At 42.8% G+C, this 27,914-nt stretch overlaps 1 protein-coding gene and 1 pseudogene across 2 annotated transcripts; one reads left to right on the top strand and one right to left on the bottom strand.

Moving 5' to 3' along the window:
• LOC132381552 (zinc finger protein 585A-like) overlaps positions 1–27,914 on the bottom strand; it is a 100,325-nt pseudogene that overhangs the window by 32,075 nt on the left and 40,336 nt on the right.
• Positions 7,178–27,776, top strand: LOC132381551 (zinc finger protein 658B-like). 2 transcript variants are annotated; one of them, XM_059951053.1, is made up of 3 exons: positions 7,178–8,096; positions 23,918–23,982; positions 24,134–27,776. In XM_059951053.1, the coding sequence occupies exon 3, from the start codon at positions 24,607–24,609 to the stop codon at positions 26,377–26,379; it is 1,773 nt and encodes a 590-aa protein (XP_059807036.1). In that variant the 5' UTR covers positions 7,178–8,096; positions 23,918–23,982; positions 24,134–24,606; the 3' UTR covers positions 26,380–27,776. The 2 variants fall into 2 exon arrangements, with proteins under 2 accessions (XP_059807036.1, XP_059807035.1); XM_059951052.1 differs by lacking the exon at positions 23,918–23,982.

The following is a 27,914-nucleotide window of genomic DNA, read 5'->3' on the forward strand; positions in this document are numbered from 1 at the left end:
TTATCTGATGTATACACTTATAGAAAGGAGAGAAAGAACAATCAAAATAAGAAAACTATATAGAAAGTAGGGAGTGATTTTTTTTTACAACATATTCATTGACTTGTGAGAATAAAATCAGGCCTATGAGGTGTTAACACGAGGAAATCTGCAGATGTTGGAAATTCAAACAACAACACACAGAAAATTCTGGTGGAACACAGCAGGCCAGGCAGCATCTATAGGGAAAAGCACTGTCGACGTTTCGGGCCGAGACCCTGACGAAGGTTAGTTAAATAGTTAAACCATTTTTCCCCAATATGTATCAAATTGTTCCAACTTATGATTAACAGATACTGTTATCTTCTCTATTTTGTAAATGTCCATTGTAATTTCCATCCATACATTTAAAGTTGGGCTCTCCTGTGATAACCATTTCCTAGTAAGAGTGTTTTTACCAGCCACCAGCAGTATATTCATTAAATATTTGTCTCTTTTCATCCATTCTTGAGGTATATACCCAAAATATATGGTCTTACTCTCTAATGGTATTTCACATTTAAAGCTGTCTTGTAGGGCATTGTGTATCCCCCTCCAATAGTCTTTGATAACAGGACAGTCCCAAAAAATATGATAATGATTTGCATTTTGATTTCCACAATTTCTCCAGCAAACAGGGATGTTACTAACATAATGGGATTTCTGAGAGGGTGTAATAAACTATCTTATCAAGTTTTTCCACCCGAACTCCCTCCATTTCTGTGAACTGGTACACTTCCATTGATACCTCCATATTATTGTCCATTCTTCCTCAGATATAATTATCCCTCCTTCCGTCTCCCATTTTGTTTTAATGTATGAAATCAAATGTGTTTTAAGATTTGACAAACCCTTATACACGCTTGAAATGATTCTACTACTTGCCGTGGTTACATTTTTAACCGTCCTCTTAACATATTGTCACACCTGTAAATACTGATAAAAGTCTTGTTTTTCTAATGTGTTTCTCTTTGAGCATTTCAAAACTGAACAGTGTTCCTTCGTTTATTGTATTGCAAATAGCTGTTATTCCTTTAGCTGTCCAGCCCTAAAATCTAGCATCCTGTTTATTCAGCGTAAAATCTGAGTCATATGCACACCATTTAAGAATTGCAATGTCTCTCTCTAGTTTATATTCTTTTATAATAGTTTTCCATATTTTAAGAGTCTATTTCACCCACGGGTTATCAATAGTATTTACGTAACTTTGTTGGTTGTTATCAGCCAAAATTACCTGTATAGGGATGCAAAGTATCCTCTCCTCAATGTTTTTCCATTGAGCGTCATATGATGGGTTACACCAGCATATCACAACTCTCAACTGTGCTGCAAAATAATAATCTCTAAAAGAAGGTAGGCCCCACCCCCCCTTTCTTTGGCTAATTGCCAAGTTTTGAGACAATCTCTAGGCCTTTTACCTTGCCATATATATCTTGACAGCAACTTGTTCCAATTATTAAATTGATTTTGGTTAATCTCTATTGGTAGGGTTTGAAAGAGATTTAGTAGTCTGGGCAGTATATTCATTTTAATAGATTCAATCCTTGAACTGAGACAAAGAAAAGGAATTAGGTTCCATCTTGTTATATCTTCCTTAATTTTTTATATATAGGCTGATAATTGCATTCTGATAATTTTGCCAAATCTTTTGGCATAATGATGCCCAAATATTTGAAAGACTCTGTTTGCCATGCCCAGGGATATCTACTTTCAATTTCTCTTGGTGGGCTATAGTGATATGACAGTAGTTGGGTTTTATCTATGTTGATCTTGTATCCTGATAATTGGCCATATTGTTCAAAGGATTGCATCAATTTAGGTAAAGAGTATGTTGGTTGCCCTAAATAGATCAAAATGTCATCTGCGTAACAGGCCAATTTATGCTCTGTCCCTTTGATAGTAATTCCCCTGATATCTTCATTTTGTGGTTCCAGATAGCAGTGACCATGCACAACCCTGTCTCGTGCCCCTTTTTAGGGTAAAACTATTAGATAAATATCCATTGATTTTAATCCTAGCAGTAGGATTGTCATATAGTGCCTGTATAATTTTAATAATTGTGTCATGTAGACCAAATCTATGTAAAACTCTATAAAGAAAGTTCCAATTAACTGAATCAAATGCCTTTTCAGCATTCACGCTTATCACTATTGCTTCAATTTCAATTTTTAAAATATGGTCCATAATGTGAAGTGTCCTTTGTATATTGTCTTGTGTTTGGCGTTGTTGTATAAAACCTGTCTGATCATTACGTATCAGTATGGGTAGAAACTCTTCTAATCATTTGGCCATGTTGGAGGTAAATATTCTATAATCCACATTAAGAACAGATATTGGTCCAAATTACCCACATTCCATTTTATCCTTGCCTTTCGGTATAGCTGAGATTATCGCCTCCTTCCAGCTGGGTGGCATTTGCGCCTTTCTTAGAGCCCAGTTCAGTGTGGGGAGTAAAACAGGAGTTAACTCATTTCTAAATTCTTTATACCACTCTGCCGTATATCCATCTGATCCTGGTGACTTGCTGAATTTAAGCCTACTAATTGCAGTTTTAAGTTCAGCTTCAGTTATGTCAGCAGTTATCGTTCTGTTTTGTTTTTTGCTTAAAGTGGGTAACTCTAAAGAATTCTGGAAGGTGTCAATCTGGGTTATGCTTCCACATGGAACTTTGGAATATAGAGTTTTGTAAAGCATTTCAAATATTTCTTGAATTTCACTTAGCTTACTTTTTTTTTATCAGTTTTGTTCTTGGATCCCTAATTCTATGAATTGCATTTTCTGCTATCCTTTTTTTGTTAGTTTCCATGCCAGTATATTCATAGATTTAGATCCACTTTCATAATGTCTCTGTTTCAGAAACATTAATTTTTTTCTAATTTCTTGTGTAGCCAAACTATTAATTTCATTCCTAATTTTTAAATTTCTTCTAGTGCATCCTGTGCCAAACTCAATTTGTATTTTTTTCCTAGTTCCTTCAGCTTATTTTGTAATTCTTCTAATGTTTTATTCCTTATTTTTTTTCTTATATGAAGATATCGCTATAATTTTCCCTCTTACGACAGCCTTCAGAGTATGACATAGAATGGAAGGTGAAACCTCTCCATTATCATTGAATTTTAAGTAAAGACCAATTTCTTTTTTAATTTGTTCCTTAAAATAGGGATCATCAAGTAGACTTGAATTTAGTTTCCACATTGTATTCTTTGGTTGTAGGTCAAAATCAACAGATGAATATATAGATGCATGGTCACTTACATCTATTGTCCCAATTCCACAGGTGATTATTTTGTCTTTATCTTTTCCAAATGTTATGAAATAGTCTATTCTTGTATATACGGAATTGGGGGGGGGGGCAGAATAATGAGTGTAATCCCTTCTGTCGGGGGAAAGGTCCCTCCATATAGTAATTAAACCAACATCCTTAAAAAGAGTGTTAACTTTCTTATGTAAGGACTTTGTTTCATAAATTTTTTCTATTGGAAGAGTCTAACTTTGGTTGTAATTGTAAATTTAAGTCTCCCCCACATATTGAGAGACCTTCTGTTTCTATTAACATAATATTAGTAATTTTCTGGAAGAAACTATTATCACTTTATTGGGGTGCATATATATTTAATAAAATAACTGGATTTCTGTCTATATTCCCCCTTACCAGAATATATCTGCCCTCCTTATCTCCCATTTCGAATACTTTTTCAAAATTTAGCTTGAGATGAGAATAGCAACTCCTCTTCTATGTCCTGATTTATATGAGGAGAAAAACAAATTAGTGAAGCCCATTCTCTTTAATTTTCCATGCTCATTATCACTTGTGAGTTTCTTGTAAATATACTACATGGGCTTGTTCTTTTTTCACTTTTGATAGAATTTTACTGCATTTGATTGGATTCAACAGCCCAATGACATTAAATGAAATGAATGTTACTTTGTCCTTAGCCATGTATATTTTGTCTGTTAGTGTATCTTTGAAATTTGTAGAATATAACTTAATCGATCTATTCCCTGAACAAATAAGAGCCAAGAAACGCAAATAATAAAAAAAGGTAACGAAGGTGTGATTCCAAGGCTGGGGTCTCCAGATGATCCTGGGTTGAGCTAGAAGAAAGGTCTAGCCATGGGGGATAGCCCCTCCTACCTGTGAGTTGAGGGCCCCCGCTGTAAGTAAAAAAAATTATGTCCATTACACAGAAATGATTTCCCTGTGTATTCCTCCCTTGTATATATTCTCATTTAGGTGGGGAAAAAAGAGTGAATGAATGGATAAAAGAAAAAGATTAGTAATATAGAATCCGCATTATAATACGCATTTCTCGAGATAGGTATATCACCATCTATTTACTTTAGTTTAGTTTATCAGCACTTTTAAAGTTAGCCAAACCTTATGGCTCTTCTGGAAGAGGTAAGGGCTGTCTTCGGAGAGCTCACAATCTCTTCCCAATATTTCTTCTCTCGTCTTTCTCCCATCCCCTGCTTTCTCGGTTCTCTTACTATTTCACAAACAGATCAGGATAACTGCTCAGCCAGGCTTTCCCTCGATCCGGCCACGCTAACGGGCAATCCTCGGTTGTTCATGTCTGCAGTTGCCTCTTCCACTGTCTGATATAGCTGTATGCCTTCTTCATAAAACACCCTCAGTTTAGCAGGGTATGGGGTTTGGAATTTAATCTTTTCTTGCTTATGTATTTGGTTCGCTTTGGAATATTCCTTCCGTTTCTGTAGGACAGCTGGGGGGGGGGTAACCTTGATCGAAATATGTTAACTTCCTGTTCCAAAACACCCTCTTCTTTCCCCAGGCCCTTCTCCACCTTGCTTTTGAATCAAAGGAATCTAAGTACTATTGAGCGCAGCTTACTTTCTCTGTCTCCAGAAGGCCTCGGGATGAGCGCATGATGCACCCTCTCAATTTTAATCTCCATAGTCAGGGGAATCTCCAGCGTTGACTTAGTATCTGTTCCACGTTTTGCACGCTATCTTCCACCTTCTCAATTTGTGTCTCTGCCATCACTATTTTCTGATTGACGTTGGCGAGCTCTGACTTTATATCATTGAGTTGCTGTTTTATACCTTTTTGGACTTCCCTTATCTCTTCCAAAATCCTTATCATATTTGTCACTTCGCCTGAACAAGGCCCAGTGTCAGCTTCACCACCATGTGGTCGGGTAGGAGAGCCGCGCATTATACCTCTCTCTTACATAGGCTCTGCAGTGATGCTTTTTTTATCTCCATTCTTTTGCCCCATTCTTGCCCCCCTCATCAATTCAGATATTTTTGAAAGATCTTATATTTGATGGATTAATGGGGCAAAATATGTGTTTTTCTGGAGGAGCTCTTGATTTAAGCAGCCAGTCTGGACGATGACATCACCGGAGCCCCCATTGTCAAATTTCACCATGAAACAATCACAGCAAACAACTTCAGGCAGAACTGGCTAGGATGACAAACACCCAATGGCACACAAAAATGGCAACTTTTAAATCAATGTAAAAAAAAATTCAGAGGTGGAATAGTAAACCCTATGATCCCAGGATGTATGGGATAGAAATGGTCCTGAGATGAGAGACGTGGTTACACTACTCTCCCTGTGCCTTGTCATTCCCTCTGTATGTTCTGCTCTGGTTTAACTTACAAAAATTTATCACACCATACTTATTCCATTAAGTTCCATCTGCCGTTCCTTGGCCCACTTTCCCAGCTGGTCTCCATCTCATTGCAAATTAGACAATCTTCGCTCTCACCACACACCGGTTTTACTGTCATCCACAAGCTCATTAATTGTTTACCTATATTCTCCTCCAAATCACTAACACACATGGCAAACACTAGATTACTACATGACAAGACTACTTAGTCTTCCAGATTTCCTGGTCTGCAGTTGGACATTGGGCATCATCTTCAGACAAGCCCAAGGGGTGTGTCTGACCGCACTAAAGGGCCTTTGCTGGCATCATCCTGAGAGGTGACAGTAGAGCTTAGCTAAAATAAAGATCAGATTAAAATTCCATCTGCAGGAGATGTGGCAAGTCTCCATTCCATGTCAAAGAGCTCTGTCCAACAAAAAAAGTGAAGTGCCATGAATGAAATAGAGTTGACCATTGTAAAAGCCAGTGTCACTCAAACAGTTCTTCAATGGCTCAAAGAATGCTATGATTCATATGAAGAGACAGCTTTCCTTGGGGCTCCACACTCAAATAAACAAGGTTGCTGCACTGTGGTTTGGTTCATCAGGTTGGAAAATTCTTTCTTCTCCAGCCCTTGATCTTTCCCACCCACTGGGCTTCACTTATCACCATCCAGCTAGCATTTTCTCCTCCCCCTACCTTTTTATTCTGGAGTCTCTATCCTCCCCACCCCCCAGTCCTGAAGAAGGGTCTCTGAATGAAATGTCGACTGCTTATTCTTTTCCATATATGCTGCCGGAGCTGCTGAGTTCCTCTAGCGAAAGGGATAGATAAGACAGAGGCAGGAAGGTTGTTTCCACTGACAGATGAGACAAAATCTATGAGACATAGCTCCAAGATTTAGGATGGATATGAGGATGAATTGTTTTTCCAGGAAAATGGTGAATCTGTGGAATTCTTTGCCCAATGAAGCAGTGGAGTCTACCTCAGTAAATATACTTAAGAGTGGATAGATTTTTGCACAGTAGGGGAATTAAAGGTTTTGGGGGGGGGAGGGAGGCAGGTAGGTGGAGAGAGTCCATGGCCAGATCAGCCATGATCGTATTGAATTGCGGAGTAGGCTCGACGGGCCAGATAGCCGACTCCTCCTTCTATTTCCCATGTTCTCTTGTGCGAGTTGTTTTGGATTTCCAGCATCTACAGACTTACTCGTGTCTGCTCCAGAATTCGCCCTCCGTGAACAGGCAATCGAATGCGCATGCGTATGGAGCGCTGTTAATTCCGGGAAGTAGCGCATGCGCTTAGTGGACAAAAGACTCTTGGAGAAACCGCAGAAGGTAGTGCGCGGTTCTGGGCGGTGATTTCATCAGCATCGGTGTCCGAACCGCGGAGCCGAGGGACAATTATCGTGGGCTCTACACCTCGGGACAGTCCCTGGTCCTTTCCCTCTCAACTGCAGGCGGCATTGCTGTGGCGCATGCGCATCGCGGAGACTGACGGACGTGTTTCCCTCGGCACAGTTAAGAAGAGGCAAGCCTTTTTCCTTTTCGGTACAGAATAGTGAGAATGGAATGCTCCTCCTGTCTCATGTGGGAATTCGCGATACCTGATGATGACATCTGCGGGAAGTGCACCCAACTTCAGCGCCTGACTGACCGGGTTGGGGGGGTTGGATGTACTGAGGGTCCGGAGGCTGAAGATGTTATAGGCGAGTCTTTTGAAGAGATGGTCACACCCAGAGTTCAGGTTGGGACTGCAGATGAGTGACTACCGGGAGAGGTAAGGGGGTTAAGAAGTCAGTGCAGGGTTCCCTTGTGGCCATTCCTCTCAGCAACAGGTATAGTATACCCCTTTGGATACTGCTGTTGGGAAGGAGGGTGAACCATCAGATCACGGCACTGTGACTGGCTCTGAGCCTTCCGGTAGTTATAGGGACTTAGATAGTTAAGGGGACAGAAAGATTCCGTGGCCACAAAGGACACGGTGTGTGTTGCCTTCCGCGTGCTGGGATCCATGACGTATCGGAGCGGCTGCTGGATATTCTCAAGGGGAGGGGAAACAGCCAGAGGTCGTGGATATATTGGCCCCAATGACAGAGGCAGAAAAGGAGAAGAGGTCCTGTGCAGTGAGTATATAGAGTAGGAAGGAGGCTGAAGAGAAGAACCTACAAGGTTGTAATCTTCAGATTACTCCGTTCCACAGGCTAGTGCAGGTAGGAACTGGGTGGTAGCACGGATGAATGAATGGCTGCTGAGATGGTTTAGGGATAGGGTTTCATGTTGTTGAGTCATTGGAACATTTTCTGGGGAAGGGGTGACCTGCACAAGAGGGATGGGTTGCACCTGAACTGGAGGGAAACCAATATACTTACAGGGAGTCCTGCTGAATAGGAAGGGTGCAATCAGACTAATGGGATTGCACTACAGACCCCTTAACAGCCACCGGAACATTGAGGAAAAGGTATGTAATCAGATTAATGAAATGTGTAAAAATAATATGGTTGTTGTCATGGGGGATTTCAACTTTCCCTGTATAAGGAAGGTTTCTTAAATCAGTATGTGGATGGTCCAACAAGAGATAAGGCAAGACTGGATCTGGTGTTGGATACTGAGTCTGGCCAGGTGACTGGACAGATAGGGAACAGTAACCACAATTCCTCATATTTCAGGTTAGCTATAGATAAGGATAGATATGGTCCTTGTCAGAGTGCGGCAAATTATGATGGCATTAGGCAGGAACTCTGAAGAGTTAATTGGGGGCAGGGGGCAAGGATTCAGATTTCTGGAAATTGGGACCACTTCTGGGGAAGGTGGAACCTGTACAAAAGGGATAAGTTGCACCTGAATCCAAAGGGGACCAATATTCTTGCGGGCAGATTTACTAGAGTTGTTGGGGGTTTGAACTAATATGGCAGGAGGATGGGAACCAGTATGATAGAGCTGAGGAGAAGCCAGCAGGTTTACAAGTATATGATGGGTGTAACATGAATGTAAGGAAGGATAGAGCAAATGCAGACAGAGCAAAGAGTTAAACTGTGCCACAAAGGCAAAATTCGAAAGGGGGTAGAATGCAGGACTGAAGGTGCTGTATTTAAATGCGCGTAGCGTTTGGAATAAGGTGGATGAACTCCTGGCGCAATTAGAGATTGGTCAGAATGATGTTGTGGGCATCTCTGAGTCATGGCTGAAAGAAGGCCACTGTGTATCGAAAGGACAGGCAGGAAGGCATAGGTGATGGTGTGGTTCTGTTGGTAAGAGATGGAATTACATCTTTAGAAAGAAGTGACATAGGGTCATAGAATGCTGTCTCTTTCTTGTCTGTCTGTCTTTGTGGGTGGAGTTAAGAAATTGCAAGGGTAAAAGAAATCCATTATGAGAATCATATAAAGGCCTCCAAACAGTCACCAAGATGTGGGGTTGAGATTGCAAAGGAAGCTGGAAAGGGCATGTAATAAGGGTAATGACACAATTGTAACGCAGACTTCAAAATGCAAGGGGTTTGGTAAACTCAGGTTGGTGTCGGATCGTAAGAGTGGGAGTTTGTTGAATGTCCACAAAATGGCACTTTAGAGCAGCTTGTGCTCGAGCCTATTGTAAAGGCTATTTTAAATTGGATATGGTGTAATAGCCCAGATCTTATTAGGTTCAATAAGTGCATGTGTAACCCTCAGGTTCAGTGAGCTGCGTTAGTCCAGGGAAAGACACTCTTCGGCCCGCCAAACTTGTAAAATTTCATTTGTGTGGATGCTGTGTGATGTTTTCCCTTGTTAGAAATCAGTACTACAAAATAACAAACTGTACACCATATGCAATTAAATGATTTAGCTTTATAATTCTTAATTTGACTGGAGGATTAGCAAAGAAAACAAAAAGAAAAGGGCCCATTTTAATGAAACTGTCTTTTGCACATATGGAGCTCACGACTTTCCCGTCCATTCGTTCTCTATCGATTTCCTCCAGGCATCGTCGACTCCCAACCCCATTCCATGTCCACTCAGTCCTGTAGTCTACGACCTCTCTGCTCTGACATCTTCTCTCTCCATCTTCCACCAAACAGTAGCCCATGAATGCCTTCTCTCAGACACAAATGAAAGAAACACACCTCTCATTGGATGGCACACATTCCAAAGCCCTGTTATTGCTAGTCATAACCCAAACACTGCTGCTACAGAGAAATCATTTCATTAAGAGTGAAACCTTACAGAGAAACCATTACGTTAGTAGGGAAACCTTGCAGAGCTTTACACATCAGAGAAATGTATACAATATACATCCTGAAATTCTTCTTTTTCGCAGACATCCATGAAAACAGAGAGGTGCACCAAAGAATGATTGACAGTTAAAGTGATAAACCCCAAAGCCCCCCCACCAGCAAAAAGAACATCAGCACCCTCCACCAAGCACTCAAGCGTGCAACAATGCATCAATAAAAACACAGACTTGCAGTGCCCCAAAAACTACTCGTTCACCTGACAATTTGACATACCACAGGTGCTCTCTCTCCCTAATAAGGGAAAAAGAGGTGTCTCTGTTTCACAACGAGAAGGGAGGGATAACAAATAACTCATAGATTTATGATGTTAAAAGTTTGTTGCATTGCTTTTCCGAGCTCTGTGCCCAAAGAGTCGGCACCAAAAAGGCACAGCTCTCCAGGCACACAACCCCTGGCAGCTAACCCGCTGCTCCTGATGTCCTGTGTTTTCCCGCAATGCTTCAGTCTGGGGCACCGGCCTAGAATCAGCACGTCTCCAGAGCTACAAATTCCCAGAACCCTGAAGGTGGGTTCATCTTCCAGGCCACGTCCTTGGGATATCAGAAAACGACAGATCTTGAGGTCCTGAGAGCGGGTCCCATTCGAGCAAAGAATTGAAATCAGAGTGTAGTTCCAGGTCAGAGTTTTCAAAAAGAACCTCCACACCCTGAAAAGGGAAAAAAAGAGATTAACCTGTTCTTGTAGATGCAACCAAAGGAGTCGCTGTTTAGTGCCATCTTAACTTCATCCATCTTAACATTTGGGAGCTTAAAGTAAAGGAACCCTTAGGAAAGTAATCATAATATGATTGAATTCATACTGCAATTTGAGAGGGAGAAGCATAACTCACATATATCAGTATCACAATGAAATAAAGGGATTTACAGAAGGATGAGAGAGGAGCTTGCCCAGGTGGATTGGAAGAGGATACTGGCAGGGATGACAGCAGAGCAGAGGTGGCTGAAGTTTCTGGAAATAGTTTACAAGGCACAGAACAGATATGTCCCGCAGAGGTAGAAGTGCTCAGATGGCAGAGGTGGGCAACCGTGGCTGACAAAGGAAATTAAGGACTGCATCAAAGCCAAGGAGAGGGCATATAAGAAAGCAAAAGAGAGTGGGAAGTTTTTAAAACACAATAAAAGACAACTAAAAAAGCTATAAGAACGGAAAAGATGAAATATGAGGACAGGCCAGCCAATAATATAAATCACAATACTAAAGTTTCTTCAGTTATATGAAGACTAAAAGAGAAGTAACAGTTGATATAGGACCACTGAAGAATGATGCTGGTGAGGCAGTAACGGGAGACAAAGAAATGGAAAATGAAATGGTAAGATGTGAGAGAATAGGACCAATCAAGTGTGACAGTGGAAAAGTATGTATAGAACTGGAGGAAATAGTGGACATACTTAGTGAATACTGAAGCAATGATCTTTGCATCTTCAGTAGGGATAGGAGAGGTTCCGGAGGATTGGAGGGTTGCAGATGTTGTTCCCTTATTCAAGAAAGTGAGTAGAGATAGCCCAAGAAATTATAGACCAGTGAGTCTTACTTCAGTGGTTGGTAAGTTGTTGGAAAAGATCCTGAGAGGCAGGATTTATGAATATTTGGAGAGGCATAAAATGATTAGTAGTCAGCATGGCTTTGTCAAAGGCAAGTCATGCCTTACGAGCCTGATTGAATTTTTTGAGGATGTGACTAAACACATTGATGAAGGTAGAGCAGTAGATGTAGTGTATATGGATTTCAGCAAGGTATTTGATAAGGTACCCCATAGAACCATAGAACATTACAGCACAGAAACAGGCCTTTTGGCCCTTCTTGGCTGTGCTGAACCATTTTTTGTCTAGTCCCACTGGCCTGCACCTGGGCCATATCCCTCCAAACACCTCTCATCCATATACCTGTCCAAGTTTTTCTTAAATGTCAAAAGTGAGCCTGCATTTACCACTTCATCTAGCAGCTCATTCCACACTCCCACCACTCTCTGCATGAAGAAGCCCCCCAATGTTCCCTTTAAACTTTTCCCCCTTAACCCATGACCTCTGGTTTTTTTCACCCCTGACCTCAGTGGAAAAAGCCTGCTTGCATTCACTCTATCTATACCCATCATAATTTTATACACCTCTATCAAATTACCCCTCATTCTCCTATGCTCCAGGGAATAAAGTCCTAACCTATTCAACCTTTCTCTGTAACTCAGTTTCTCAAGTCCCAGCAACATCCTTGTAAACCTTCTTTGCACTCTTTCAACCTTATTAATATCCTTCCTGTAATTAGGTGACCAAAACTGCACACAATACTCCAAATTCTGACTCACCAATGTCTTATACAACCTCACCATTACATTCCAACTCTTAATACTCAGTACTTTGATTTATAAAGGCCAATGTACCAAAAGCTGTCTTTACAACCCTATCTACTTGTGATGCCACTTTTAGGGAATTATGTACCTGTACTGCCAGATCCCTCTGTTCTACTGCACTCCTCAGTGTCCTACCATTTACCTTGTATGTCCTACTTTGGTTCGACCTTCCGAAGTGCAATACCTCACACTTGTCCGCATTAAACTCCATCTGCCATTTTTCTGCCCATTCCTCCAACTGGTCCAAATCTCTCTGCAAGCTTTGAAAACCTTCCTCACTGTCCACTACACCTCCAATTTTTGTATCATCAGCAAATTTGCTGATCCAATTTGCCACATTATCATCCAGATCATTGATATAGATGACAAATAACAATGGACCCAGCACTGATCCCTGTGGCACACCACTAGTCACAGGCCTCCACTACCACTCTCTGACTTCTCCCATTGAGCCAATGTCTGATCCAATTTACTACCTCTCCATGTATACCTAGCGACTGAATCTTCCTAACTAACCTCCCATACGGGACCTTGTCTAAGGCCTTTCTGAAGTCCATGTATACAACATCCACTGCCTTCCTTTCATCCACTTTCCTGGTAACTTCCTCGAAAAACTCTAATAGATTGGTTAAACATGACCTACCACGCACAAAGCCATGCTGACTGTTTCTAATAAGTCCCTGTCTATCCAAATACTTGTAGATCCTATCTTAGTATTCTTTCCAATAATTTACCTGCTACTGATGTCAAACTTACCGGCCTATAATTTCCTGGCTTACTTTTTGAATCTTTTTTTAAACAACGGAACTACATGAGCTATCCTCCAATCCTCCAGCACCATGGATATCGACATTTTAAATATTTCTGCCAGGGCCCCTGCAATTTCAACACTAGTCTCCCTCAAGGTCCGAGGGAATACCCTGTCAGGTCCTGGGGATTTACCTACTCTGACTTGCCTCAAGTTAGCAAGCTCCTCCTCCTCTTTAATCTGTATAAGTTCCATGACCTCCCTACTTGTTTGCCTTGTTTCCATAGACTCTATTCCAGTTTCCTTAGTAAATACAGATGCAAAAAACCCATTTAATATCTTTCTGATTTCTTTTGGTTCCATACATAGCCGACTACTCTGATCATCAAGAGGACCGATTTTATCCCTTACTATCCTTTTGCTCTTAACATACCTGTAGAAGCTCTTAGGATTATCCTTCACCCTGACTGCCAAAGCAACCTCATGTCTTCTTTTTGCCCTCCTGATTTCTTTCTTAAATATTTTCTTACTCTTTTTATACTCTTCAAGCATCTTATTTCCTCCCTGTTGCCTATACATGTTATACATCTCTCCTTTTTAGGTTGGGTTTTTAACGAAACCCAATTTCCTTCGGGATCAATAAAGTATATATGTCTGTCTGTTATTCTTTAGCAGTGTTCCAATATCCGTCGAGAACCAAGGTTCCTTATTCTTATTCGCTTTGCCTTTAACCCTGACAGGAACATACAAACTCTGCACTCTCAAAATTTCTCCTTTGAAGGCCTCCCACTTACCAATCACATCCTTGCCAGAGAACAACCTGTCCCAATCTACGCTTTTTAGATCCTTTCTCATTTCTTCAAATTTGGCCTTTTTTCCATTTAGAACTTCAACCCGACAACCAGATCTATCTTTATTCATGATTAAGTTGAAACTAATGACGTTATGATCACTGGAACCAAAGTGTTCCCCTATACACACTTCCGTCACCTGCCCTAACTTATTTCCTAATAGGAGATCTAATATTGCATCTACCCTAGTTGGGACATCTATATATTGATTTAGAAAACTTTCCTGAACACATTTCACAAACTCTAACCCATCTAGACCTTTAACAGTATGGGAGTCCCAATCAATGTGTGGAAAATTAAAATCCCCCACAATCACAACTTTCTGTCTTCTGCAGTTGTCTGTTATCTCTCTGCAGATTTGCTCCTCCAATTCTCGCTGACTATTGGGTGGTCTATAATACAACCCTATTAATGTGGTCATACCTTTCCTGTTTCTCAGCTCCACCCATATGGCCTCAGTAGACAAGCCCTTTAATCTGTTCTGCCAAAGCACCGCTGTAATATTTTCCCCGACTAGCAAAGCCACCACCCCCCCATCCTTCATCCCTCTGCCTTTATCACGTCTGAAACATCAGAACCCTGGAACATTGAGCTGCCAGTCCTGCCCCTCCTGTAGCCAAGTTTCTGTAATGGCTATGATGTCATAATTCCACATGTCAATTCAGGCCCTCAGCTCTTCTGCCTTTCCCACAATACTCCTTGCATTGAAATATACACACCTCAGAAGATTATTACCACCACACACAACCTTACTATTTATGACTTTGCATGAACTACTAACATCATTTATTTTTACCCCCATTCCACTATCTGCTCTAGCACTCTGGTTCCCATCCCCCTGCAAATCTAGTTTAAACCCTCCCCAATAACACTAGCAAACCTCGCTGCAAGTATATTGGTCCCCTTGTAGTTCAGGTGTAACCCGTCTCTCTTGTACAGGTCCCACCTGCCCCAGAAGAGGTCCCAATGATCTAGAAATCTGAAACACTGCCCCCTACACCAGTTTCTCAGCCATGTGTTCAGCTGCCAGAGCATCCTACTCTTACTGTCAGTAGCACATGGCACAGGCAGCAATCTGGAGATTACTACCCTCGAGGTCCTGTTTTTTCAACTTCCTACCAAGCTCTCTGAACTCACTCTTCAGGACCTCCTGACTCTTTCTACCTATGTCATTGGTATTGATGTGTACCACGACATCTGGCTGATCACCTTCCCACTTCAGAATGCTGTGCATGTGATCAGAGACATCCTTGACCCTGGCACCCGGGAAGCAACAAGCCATCTGGGAGTCTGTGTCATGACCACAGAATCTCCTGTCTGTAACCCTGACTATGGAGTCCCCTATCACTACCGCTCTCCTCTTCTTCTTCCCTCCCTTCTACACTTCAGAAACAGACTCAGTGCTAGAGATCCAGCTGCCGCAGCTTGTCCCAGGTAAGCCATCCTCTCCCAACAGTATCCAATTCAGTATACCTGTTTTGGAGGGGAATGGCCACAAGGGTACCCTGCACTACCTGCCCTTTCCTCTTCCCTTGCCTGATGGTAACCCAATTACCTGTGCCCTGTTCCTTAGGTGTAACTACCACCTGGAAGCTACTATCTATAAACTGTTCAGTCTCCTGAATGATCCAGAGGTCATCCAGTTCCTGCTGCAGTTCCCTAACACGGTCTGTTAGGAGCTGCAGCTGGATTCACTTCTTTCAGGTATCATTGTCAGGGACACTGGAGGTCTCCCTGACTTCCCACATCCTGCAAGAGGAGCATTCCAACATCCTGCCTGACATATTCTCTAGTCTGAACAAAAAAAAAAGAAAAACAGAAACTTACCGGAACCTACCCTCGCCTCTGCCTGTTCTCGCTGAAGTCTGTTTGAGCCAAAGCCGTCCCACTCTGACTCAGTCCACTCTAACGATGGCCGCTACAACAATGGCCGCTGTATATGGCGGTCTTTCTTTTAAACCTTGGCGCGCTACGTCACGCGCCTGCGCAGTCTAGCTTCTTTTCCCCAATCAGTTAAAGAAAAGAAGCTTCAGTCCTCCACTCTCTGCCTCTTGCTTTGCTTGCTTCTTTTCTGCAGCCGTGGAGCTTATCTCTGATCAACAGTACCATGCCACCACCTCTTTTGCCTCCCTCCCTGTCCATTCTGAAACATCTAAAACCCGACACTTGAAGCAACCATTCCTGTCCCTGAGCCATCCAAGTCTCAGTAATGGCCACCACATCATATCTCCAAGTACTGATCCACGCTCTAAGCTCATCCGCTTTGTTCACAATACTCTCTGCGTTAAAATAGATGCATCTCAAACCTTAGGTCTGAGCGTGTCCCTTCTCTATCACCTCCCTGTCCTCCCTCTCACACTGTCTACAAGCTTTCTAAATTTGTGAGCCAATCTCCTCTTCCCCAGTCTCTTCAGTTTGGTTCCCACCCCCCCAACAATTCTAGTTTAAACTCTCCCTAGTAGCCTTAGCAAACCTTCCCACCAGGATATTGGTTCCCCCTGGGATTCAAGTGCAACCTATCCCTTTTGTACAGGTCACACCTGCCCCAAAAGAGGTCCCAATGATCCAGAAACCTGTCCCTGCCCCCTGCTCCAATCCTTCTTTTATCCTCCACCTCATTCTATTCCTATTCTCACTGTCATGTGGCACAGGCAGTAATCCCGAGATTACTACCCTCGCGGTCCTGCTTCTTAACTTCCTTCCTAACTCCTTGTACTCTTTTTTTCAGGTCTTCTTCCCTTTTCCTGTCTATGTCATTGGTACCAATATGTACAACGACCTCTGGCTCTTCTCCATGGTGGAATAGCAGAGCTGGCTTAATGGACCGAATGGCCTAATTCTGTCCTGTATCTTATGGTCTTACTATCACTGTCTGGCTTCTCCCACAAAGCCAATGTCTAATCCAATTTACCTCATCTTGAATGCCAAGTGATTGAACCTTCTTGACCAACCTCCCATGCGGAACTTTGTCAAATGTCTTGCTAAAGTCAACATCAGCTGCCTTGTTTTCATCCACTCTCCTGATAACTTCCTGGGAAAACTCTAAGTTTGGTTAGGCATGACCTACCATACATGAAGCATGCTGACTATTCTGCATCAGTTCATGTCTATCCAAATACTTGTACTGTATATCCAGTCGCTTAGAATATCTTCCAATAGCTTTCCCACAATTGATGTTATACTCACTAGCCTATAATTTCTTGGTTTATGTTTTGAGTCTTTTTTAAACAGCGGAAAAATATTCACTGTCCTCCAACCTTTTGGTACCCCTCATGTCACTAAGGGTAATATAAATATCTCTGCTAGCCCCCACCCCACCCAGTTAATTTCTGTATTTGCCTCCCATAGGGTCCAAGGGAACACCTTGTCAGGGCCGGGGGATTTATCCACACTGATTTGCCTCAGGGTAGCAAACACCACCTCTGTAATCTATACTGGGTCCATGAATTTGATGCCACTTTGCTTCACTTCTATAGACTCTGTATGCATCTCCTGAGTAAATACAGGTGCAAAGAATGCATTTAAGATCTCCCCTATCTGTTTTGGCTCCACACATGGATTACCATTCTGATCTTCCAGAGGACCAGTTTTGTTCTCTTACTCTTAACATACCTGTAGAATCCCTTGGGACTTCTCCTTCACCTTGTCTTCTAGAGCAACTTCATGCCTTATTTTAGCCTTCCTGATTTCTTTCTGAAGTAGTAGGCAGCTGTCGATCCTAGGGGATCATGGGTTTGTGCCTCTGGTGGACTATATCCTCTCCAAGGCACAAGCCTGGGAAGGAAAATTTGAAGAACCAGCTGTTGCCCATGCACCAGGATCCCCCTCTCCACATCACTGATGTAGTCTAAGGGAAGGGCAAGCTATGATACAGCTTGGCACCCATGTCGTCACAAAGGTTGCCAGAGTGAGGTTGTCAACAACATCAAACTGCTTAGGAACCCTGGCTCCAGATTTCTTCCTCAGGTTTACTCCCAAGGCCTTTCCCATGGGTAGGTATGGCCGCAAGGTAGCAGAAGTTTAAAATCAGAGTTTTCCTCCTCCTGGGTAGGCTGATGAACCTCACCTGCCTGAAGAAATATTCTCTTGCATTTCTTATACTACATAAGCACCTCATTTGTTCCTACTTGCCTACATGTGCTATGGACCTTTTTAAAGTCTTAACTGGGGCCTCAATATCTTGTAAACCAATGTCCCCTACATTTGTTATCTTTACCTTTTATTGTGACAGGCATATACTAGCTTTGTACTCTCAAAATTTCTCTTTTAAAGGCCTCCGTCTTACCAAGTACATCTTTGCCAGAAAACAGCCTGTATCAGCCCACACTTGGCAGATCATTTCTGATGCCATCAAAATTAGCCTTTCTCCAATTTTGAATTTCAACTGCAGACTAGACCTACCCTTTTGCATATTACTTTGAAACTAAAGGCATTGTGGTCACTAGATGCAAAGTGTTCCCCTGCAAAAACTTCTGTTAACTGTCCTGTCTCATTCTTCTAGTTAAGAGGGCATGTGCTATCATGAGAAGCTGGAGGTCTGCAATTAGTTCCGCAGGGATCCGTGCTGAGACCTCTGCTGTTTGTGTTGCATATTAATGACCTGAATGAAAATATAAATACACAAACACGAGGAAATTTGCAGATGCTGGAAATTCAAGCAACACACACAAAATGCTGGTGGAATGCTGCAGGCCTGGCAGCATCTATAGGCAGAAGTACAGCCAACGTCCTGACGAAGGGTCTCGGCCCAAGACGTCAACTGTACTTTTGCCTATAGATGCTGCCTGGCCTGCTGCGTTCCACCAGCATTTTGTGTGTGTTGCTTGAAAATATAAATAGTTGATTTAGTAAATTTGTGGATGATACCAACATTGGTGGAGCTATGGATAGTGTAGAAGACTGGCATGATATATACCAGGTTCAAATATGGGCTGAGAAATGACAGATGGACTTTAACCCAGATAATAGGGCAAATGCAAGAAGACAATACACTGTTAAGGACATGGTCCTTAACATTATTGCTGAGCAGAGAGATCTTGGGATCCAAGTTCAGAGCTCCTTGAAAGTGGCTACCCAGGTTGATAAGCTAGTTTAGAAACATAGAAAATAGTTGCAGGAGTAGGCCATTTGACCCTTCGAGCCTGCACCACCATTCATTATGATCATGGCTGATCATCCAACTCAGAACCCTGTACCGAGTTGGATGATCAGGCTGGTGGGATGCTTGCTTTTATTAGTTGAGGCACTGAGTTCAAAACTCAAGAGGTTATGTGCTGACTTTATAAAACTTGGGTTCAACCACATCTGGATCACTGTATTCAGTTCTGATTGCCCCACTATAGGAAGGATGTTGAGGCTTTGGAGAGGGTGCAAAAGAGGTTTGCCAGGATGCTGCCTGGTGACAAAGCACGTGCTATCATGCTGGACAAACTTGGGTTTTCACTGGAGCATTGGGAAGCTGAGGGAAGATGTGATAAATGTTTACAAGATTATGAGAAGAATATGAGATTATGGACAGGGAGTATCTGTTTCCCAGGGTCAAAATGTCTAATACCAGAGAGTATGCATTAAAGGTGAGAGAGGGTAGGTTCAAAGGGATGTGAGGGGTAATTTTTATACTCAGTGGTGGATGCCTGGACATTGTGTAAGTCAGAGGGATTAGTTTTTGAGTGGTTTTGATTTACTTTTTGGCACAACATTTTGGGTTAAGGGCCTGAAGGCCTGATCCTGTTCTATACTGTTTGAAACCTTTGGAAACTTATTGACTGAAAAAAATTTGTTATTTATTCCTATAAGATGCTGGTGGAACTCAGCGGGTCAGGCTGCATCTATGGTGTAGTGGTAGCTAATAGTGATATTCTGATACAACTCGGTTAGCCACTCCCATGTGGGAGGAGTTTTGTACTAGCAGAGTTCAGTTAAATATCCTGCATGCTGGTCTCTTGGTGTGATCTACACTATCCCTCAATATCGAACACAACATGATGTCAGAAGTGGTTGATTGTTGATGAATTGGTGCTACAGACCAAGTAAGATACCCAACAAGAAAAAAACTTACAGTGAGACTGTTGTTGTTAGCATATCTCAATGAAAAATAGCTAGACTAAACCTAAACCGCCTATGCCAGTTGGACTTATTTGGACTTCTGTAGTCCAAATAAATAAAATGATAAATAAACAAACAGGAAAATGGAACAAATACTTTTAGTACCAATATCTACTTACCCATTAAAGCACCCCCTGAGACTTGTGATTTCTCTTAACCAGGGGGCTTGGGGAGGTTGCTCAAATGCTTTGAGTGATTTAGGGTTGCAAACATTCTAACTCAGAAGAGCATCACTAACATACTGCATGGGTGACAAAGATGACATCATGGGTGGATTAGGACTGATGGGTGCTCAGAAAAAGGAGTACAAAAGAATGCAGGACAGATTCGAAGAGTATTTCACAGGAAAGCTAAATGTGTTATACGAGAGGGTAAAGTTCCAGAAAGCAGGAGCCAGAAAGTGTAAGTGATTTATCGCAGGATTGTACGCCCTGTCAGACGACTGTGCATATGGAAATCTAAGAGATGAGCTCATGAGAGACAGAACTGTTGTCGGCTACTACAAACCAGATTTTAGAGACTTTAGTTGTTGGCAAATCTGACACTAGACAAAGCTATTATTATGGTTAGACAGAGTGAGAATGTTCATCTGCGACGAGCAGAACTGAGGCATGACAATGATGCTGAGGTAAAAGTAGAAGCTGTACAAAAAGAAGGGTACAAACAAGGTGCAGACAGAAAGACTACAGAAACAGTCTGTTAAACAAAACAGACAAGGGAAACAGAGCATGTAAAATGTCGAACTGCAGGAGAAGCGGCAAGTCTCCACTCCATGTCAAAGAGTTCTGTCCAGCAAAATAAGTGAAAAACCTCCAGTGCAATAGAGTTGGCCAATACAAAAGCCAGTGCCACTCAAAAACAATTCTCAAGGGGGTCAAGGAACACCATGATTCAGACGAAGAGAGAGCTTTCCTTGAGGCTGTAGCTGCAAACAGACTGGGCTGATGGCCTCATCAATTAGGGGACCACTTCACTGAGAACCTCTGTACCATCCACCACAAGCGGGTTTTCCCTGTGTCCAAACATCTGATTCCCATTCATGTTCCAACATATCGATTCATAGTCTTCTGTTTGCCAAGATGAGGTCAACCTCAGGGTGGAGGAGCAACACCTTATATTCTGTCTAGGTAGCCTCCAACCTGATGGCATAAGTATCAGGCTACGTCCACACCACGGCAGATAAATCCATAACTGAAGCTTTTTCTCTTCGTTTTTACCCTTCGTTCCCACTAAAACAGCATTTTTGTCCCCCGAAACTGGAACTTTTCAGAAACGCTTTCCAGGGTGGGTATTTTTGAAAATGCTACTCAGGCAGATCTGTGTGGACGGAGGAACGGGAGACTTTTGAAAATGCTGTCAGACGGCAGCGCACTATTTCATTGTTTTCTTGAATGTAATCTAACAATTTCAGAACAGATGGCAACGAGACTGAAGCCAAAAGAGTTAGAAATGTACTCACCAAATACCTTGACCCATAACTTACTGAATAAGTAAGTATACTGTACTCACTTTGCCATTTTCTGTCCTTGCTCGTATGAAGGTGGTTTACCTATTTATGCAAGTACTTCTCTGACAATAGATGTGTAACAGCCTAATGTAACATTATATGGAAATACAAGATAACACTGATGCAGACATGTTTTATACATTTAACAATGTATAAACAGTCAGTTTATACAGTCAGTTTTTCAATGTTCGTCGTCAGCCGGGTCATACAGTCTATGAATTCCCTGTCGGTTGCCTCCGTACGCTCCAGTATTTGTGTTTTTTTTAGTTTTAAGTTCTCCTGCATGAGAGCCAACAGACAGTCTTTCTAGTCTGTAACTACACAAACGCCCACTTTTATGGCGAGATTCAACACCAAACATGTCGCTTGTTTTCGATAGATGTGTCCTGCACTTGCGCAGCAGGAGGAGATTTGCCAAAATCTCCGTTTCAATGTGGATAGAGATATTTTCAAAAACGCATAGCATACACGTAACTGGCATTTTCAAAATTATCCAGTCTAGTGTGGATGTAGCCTCAGTTTCTCCTTCCAGGAAACAAATCCCCTCCTCCCAACCTCCAACCCCAACTCTGAGCTTCTCACCTACCCATTACTTCCCCCTGGGTTTCCTCCTCCTTCACTCTCCTATGGTCCACCCTCCTCTCCTATCATTCTTTCTTCTCCAGCCCCTAACCTTTCCCACTCACCTAGCTTCGCCTATCACCTTCCGGCTAGCCTCTTTCCTCACCTTTTTATACTGGCATCTTCCCCCTTCTATCTCAACCCTGAAGAAGAGTCTCGTACCAAAATGTTGATTGTTTATTCTTTTCCATAGATGCTGCCTGAGCTGCTGAGTTCCTCCAGCATTTTGTGTGTGTTGTTTCAGATTTCCAGCACCTGCAGTCTTTCTTGTGTTTGTTGTGTTTGTTCAAGTATTGGCGGTCAGTGATCAGGTGATTAAATGCGCATGCATACGGGTCGCAGTCAGTTCTAGAAACTGCACTTGCGCTCAGTGGACAAAAGGCTCTTGGAGGATCAACAGTAGATAGGAGCAGGGCTGTGGGCAGGGGTTTCATCAGCATTGGTGTCCGAACTGCAACTAAGGGTCAATTAATGTGAGCTCTGAACACACCGTGACTCCGCATCCCGATATATCCTGGGTCCTTCCCTGTTTTTCAGCCACACAATCTGTATCCAGGTCCTGGGGATCTTCAAAGGTTCAAAGGTCCAATTTAATGTCAGAGAAATGTATTCAATATACATCCTGAAATGCTTTTACTTCGCAAACATCCATGAAGTCGGAGAAGTGCTCCAAAAAATGAATGACAGTTAAACGTGAGAACCCCAGTCACCCCAAATCCCCTCTCCCGCACGAAAACGGCAGCAAGCAACTGTCCCCCCTCCCCCAGCAAAAAAAAAGCGCACCAGCACATCGAGCTCAAGCGTGAGCTAGGCAATAGCAAATACACAGATCTTGCACTTACTGCAAAGGCTACCGCATTTCATCAGACATTCAACCAACTACAGGTTCTCTCTCTCCCTGGCAAGGGAGAGGGAGGTGCCCCCCATTTTCACAGCGAGCAGGAGACATAACAACAACCCGCTGGTTTACATTGTTAAAAAGTCCATTCCGTCGCTTTTTACGAGCTCTTTGCCCAAAGATCACAAAGATCTTGGTCTTTGGGCCCACAGCGAAAGATTTTCCAGCCTCCCCGAAGACACACAAATCTCCTGCTGTGACACCAACCTCGGTCTGCCCATCTCCAGAGCCCTGAGATCTTAGGCTTTCGAATTCGAGTCAGACTCTCAGGCTGACCCCTTGGCATGTCAAACAACAATAGTCGGTCCTGAAACCCCGAGAATGGGTCCCATTCCCACAAAGAACCGGTCTTCATGTAATTCCAGGGCAGGGTCTTCAAAGGAACCCTGAAAGGGAAAAATAAAGATATTAACGATGGGAATAGAGCTGTTTCTGAAGATGCAAGCAAATGAGTTGCCATTTAGCACCATTTTAACTCCACCTTCAACCATTTCATCATGGCTGATTCATTTTGTGTGTCGTCACCAATCTTTTGCCTTCTCCCCATATCCCTTCTTGCCCTGACTAATCAATGATCTATCAACCTCATCTTTAGATATGCCCAGTGATGTGGCTTGAACAGTCAACTATGTCAACAATTTTGACAGATTCACCACTCTCTAGCTAAAGAAATTCCTCCTCATTTCCATTCTAAATGGATGTTGCTCTATTCTGAGGCTCTGTCCTCTGGTGTTAGTCTCCGTCACCATAGGAAACATCCTCTCCACATCCACTCTATCAAGGCCATTCAACATTCAGTAGGTTTCAATGAGATACCCCACTATTCCTCTGAATTCCAGTAGGTCAAAGCCATCCAGTGCTTCTCATATGAAAAGCCTTTCAATCCCAGAATCATTTTTATGAACCTTCTCTAATGTCAGCACATCTTTTCTTAGATAAGAGGACCAAAACTGCACATGATACTCCAAGCAAGGCCTCACCAGTGGGTTATAAGTCCTGTGTAAGAGTCCAAGTCTCTTTGAACTTTATCTCTATTTTGAAAATAGTCTATGCTTTTATTTCTTCTAACAAAGTGGATAATGATATGGTCTAATAGTCTTCCCGAAATGCTATCCTTCACTCATTGATGTCTTTTATAAATGTTTTTACAGGTTAGGAACGGCAAAAAAAAATGTGTACAGGAATCTCAAATGCAACTACACCTCAGTTTTGCTGTCTCTGTCCAGACATTTAAGGAGAGACCAAGTATTTCCTTTGTGACACCAATGATCCTTGAAGATGAACAAGTATCTCATCCCAGCTGAAAATGTGCTTTGCCTCCTAAATGAGATTTTCTGTTGTAATTCAGTGAAATCCACTGGAATCGGGGTTGCTAAGAGCACATCAGCATTTGTCCATTGGGGATCAGTTCTTCGACTGTATTAATTATACAAGGGATTCACTATGTCTGATATCTGACTTGATGAACTGATAGAGAACTGTGGGAAGGAATTCACTCACTCATCCAGCCTACAAATGCATCAGCAAATTCACACTGAGGAGTGGCCATTCACCTGCTCTGACTGTGAGAAGGAATTCACTTGGTGATTGAGTTACTAGCATACCATTCGGTTCACACGAGGAGATGCCGTTCACCTGCTCAGACTGTGGGAAGAAGTTTACCCGGTCATCTTACCTGAAGGTACATCAGCGAATTCACACTGGGGAGAGGCCATTCACCTGCTCAGTATGTGGGAAGGGATTCAGTCAGTCATCCAACCTCCAGACACACCATCGCATTCACACTGGAGAGAGGCCATTCACCTGCTCAGACTGTGGCAAGGGGTTTACTCAGTCAATTGAACTGAAGGTACATCAGCGAAGTCACACTGGGGAGAGGCCATTCACCTGCTCAAACTGTGGGAAAGGATTCACTCACTCATCACACCTGCTGACACACCAGCTAATTCACACTGGGGAGAGACCGTTCACCTGCTCAGACTGCGGGAAGGGATTCACTAGGTCATTTGACCTACTGGCACACCAGGCAGTTCACACTGGGGAGTGGTCGTTTACCTGCTCAGACTGTGGGAAGGGATTCACTCGATCTTCTGAACTGAAGGTACATCAGCGAATTCACACTGGGGAGAGGCTGTTCACCTGCTCAACCTGTGGGAAGGGATTCACTCACCCATCACACCTCCTGAGACACCAGCGAATACACACTGGGGAGAGACCGTTCACCTGCTCAGACTGCGGGAAGGGATTCATTCAGTCATCCCACCTGCAAACGCACCAGCGAGTTCACACTGGAGAGACGCCATTCATTTGCTCAGACTGTGGGAAGGGGTTTAATCGGTCATCTTACCTGAAGGTACATCAGCGCATTCACACTGGGGAGAGGCCATTCACCTGCTCAGAATGTGGGAAGGGATTCAATCAGTCATCCAACCTACAGACGCACCAGCGAGTTCACAGTGGGGGGAAGCTATTCACTTGCCCAGAATGTGGGAAGGGGTTTACTCAGTCATCTGAACTGAAAGCACACCAGCGAGTTCACACTGGGCAGAGGCCATTCACCTGTTCAGTATGTGGGAAGGGATTCACCTACTCATCACTCCTACAGACGCACCAGCGAATTCACACAGGGGAGAGGCCTTTCTCCTGCCCAGACTGTGGGAAGGGATTCACTCAGTCATCTGAACTAAAGATACATCAGCGAATTCACACAGGGGAGAGACCATTCACATGCTCAAACTGTGGGAAGGGATTCACTCGATCATCTGAACTACTGGCCCACCAGTCAGTTCACACTGGGGAGTGGCCATTCACCTGCTCAGACTGTGGGAAGGGATTTTCTTGGTCATCTGAACTGAAGGTACATCAGCGAGTTCACACTGGGGAGAGACCGTTCACCTGTTCAGAGTGTGGAAAGGGATTTAGTCAGTCGTCCCACTTACAAGTGCATCGGCAAGTTCACACTGGCAAGGTGCGGTTTAACTGCTCAGACTGTGGGAAGGGGTTTACTCGGTCATCTTACCTGAAGGTACATCAGCGCATTCACACTGGGGAGAGGCCATTCACCTGCTCAGAATGTGGGAAGGGATTCAGTCAGTCATCCAACCTACAGACGCACCAACGAGTTCACAGTGGGGGGAAGCTATTCACTTGCCCAGAATGTGGGAAGGGGTTTACTCAGTCATCTGAACTGAAAGCACACCAGCAAGTTCACACTGGGGAGAGGCCATTCACCTGCTCAGTATGTGGGAAGGGATTCAGTCAGTCATCCAACCTACAGACACACCAGCGAGTTCACAATGGAGAGAGACTGTTCATTTGCTCAGACTGTGGAAAGAGATTCTGTCAGGCATCTGACCTTTTGGCACATTTCCAATTTCACACTGGGGAGAAAATTTAAATAAGCTGCATGCCGGACAGTTAACTATCACATTTGCTGAATCCAGAGACTTGGAGTCAAACTTTGCAATTATTGCTGCTATGCATCAAACCCAGTTCTACACCCTGGTCACTGGGTATGGGAGGAAGTTCTTCTGATTTTCACCTTTAATGGGACTGGGGTTTAATGTTCTGGATCTGTGATAAATAAATCAGTTCTATTTTAAACTCTGTCTTGGATATTTAGTGAATCTGCAACACACTTACTGTACAGTCAGGAGTGAGCTCAGCCCAGTGGTCCCTACCAGTCCTACAATAGTCTACAATAGTCCTTTTAAATCCATCCTTGCTGTTGACCTATCACATTCCCTGTGGTAATGGGTTCCAGTCACCACTCTGTCGGTGAAGAGTTTTCCCTTGAGTTTCCTGCATGACTTTCTGCAGACCGAAGAAGAAACTGTCTGTAGTTATGTCTGAAAGCTTCTTCATCCATTTAATCTCTGGGCCAAGGAAGAATGACATTGGTAGTTAAACTCCATACCTCCCTGCTCATTTCAACATTATATGTCATTTTCACTATTCTAAAGGGCTATGTGTCGCACTGCTAGTTATTAGAATACACTACTGTTGGCCATGAGCAAATTATAATATAGAAGAAAACATTGAGCTTGTATTAATCAAGGACAGGGGAAATAGAGAAACCAATTGTCTGCATTCTTGCTATGAGTTTGAATGGAGGCTGCCGTTTAGCAAAGCTGCTTTGTAACCTCCATTTTGTGAAGTTTTTGATTTCTGCTATTGACCACCTGAACCTCAAATCATTCTGATGAACTGTGCACAGTATAATGTACAGTGGCAGGTTTGCAGAAGTAATCTCTTTAACTTGGCCCTGTGTCTTGAGTGTCTCAGTTTGACTATTGAACCAGAGTTGAAGAGAACAAAAGAAGTCACCTAAGACATGAAATTGTGTAGATCCAAAAGGAATCTGTTGTAGGTCAGAGAGATAACCTCAAACAAAAAAGAATGACGTGAGAAGTGTTTAACAAATTAGGAGCTTCAAGTGCGAAGGGGTGATAACTCTAGAGACTAACCATGACAAAGAAGAACCACCATGCCGGGGACTGGGAGAAGAAAAGATCGATCATTTGGCCAATGGGTGTTCTCTGTTTCAGTGTTATAAATTGGAGAAGAGGTTTGAGTGGGTATTGATACAGAGGGATCAGTAGAATTCAGTTTTAAATTGTTGGCCTGTAGTCAACATAGTTATACTGTGCAGCAACAATAAACATGTAGCTTTGAATTCAGAGTTACGAAGTGAGTTTCCTAAGCTAGTTCAATTGATGAATAGTCAACAAATTTTAGGCATCCCAGCTGTGCTGAAAGAAAAAGAATGGAAGTCTGGGACCCTAGTTTCATATTGAATATATTAGGATATTGAAATGGGGAAAGGAAAGGACAAGAAGAACCCAGGGTTGTCAGAGAATTGAAGAGATTACTTTTGTCGTCATATACTGTATTAAGGAAATGGCCTGACTATGAGGAGTGGATATGAAAGGT

The sequence above is a fragment of the Hypanus sabinus genome, chromosome 26 (assembly GCF_030144855.1).
Source record: "Hypanus sabinus isolate sHypSab1 chromosome 26, sHypSab1.hap1, whole genome shotgun sequence".
NCBI classification, from domain to species: Eukaryota; Metazoa; Chordata; class Chondrichthyes; order Myliobatiformes; family Dasyatidae; genus Hypanus; species Hypanus sabinus.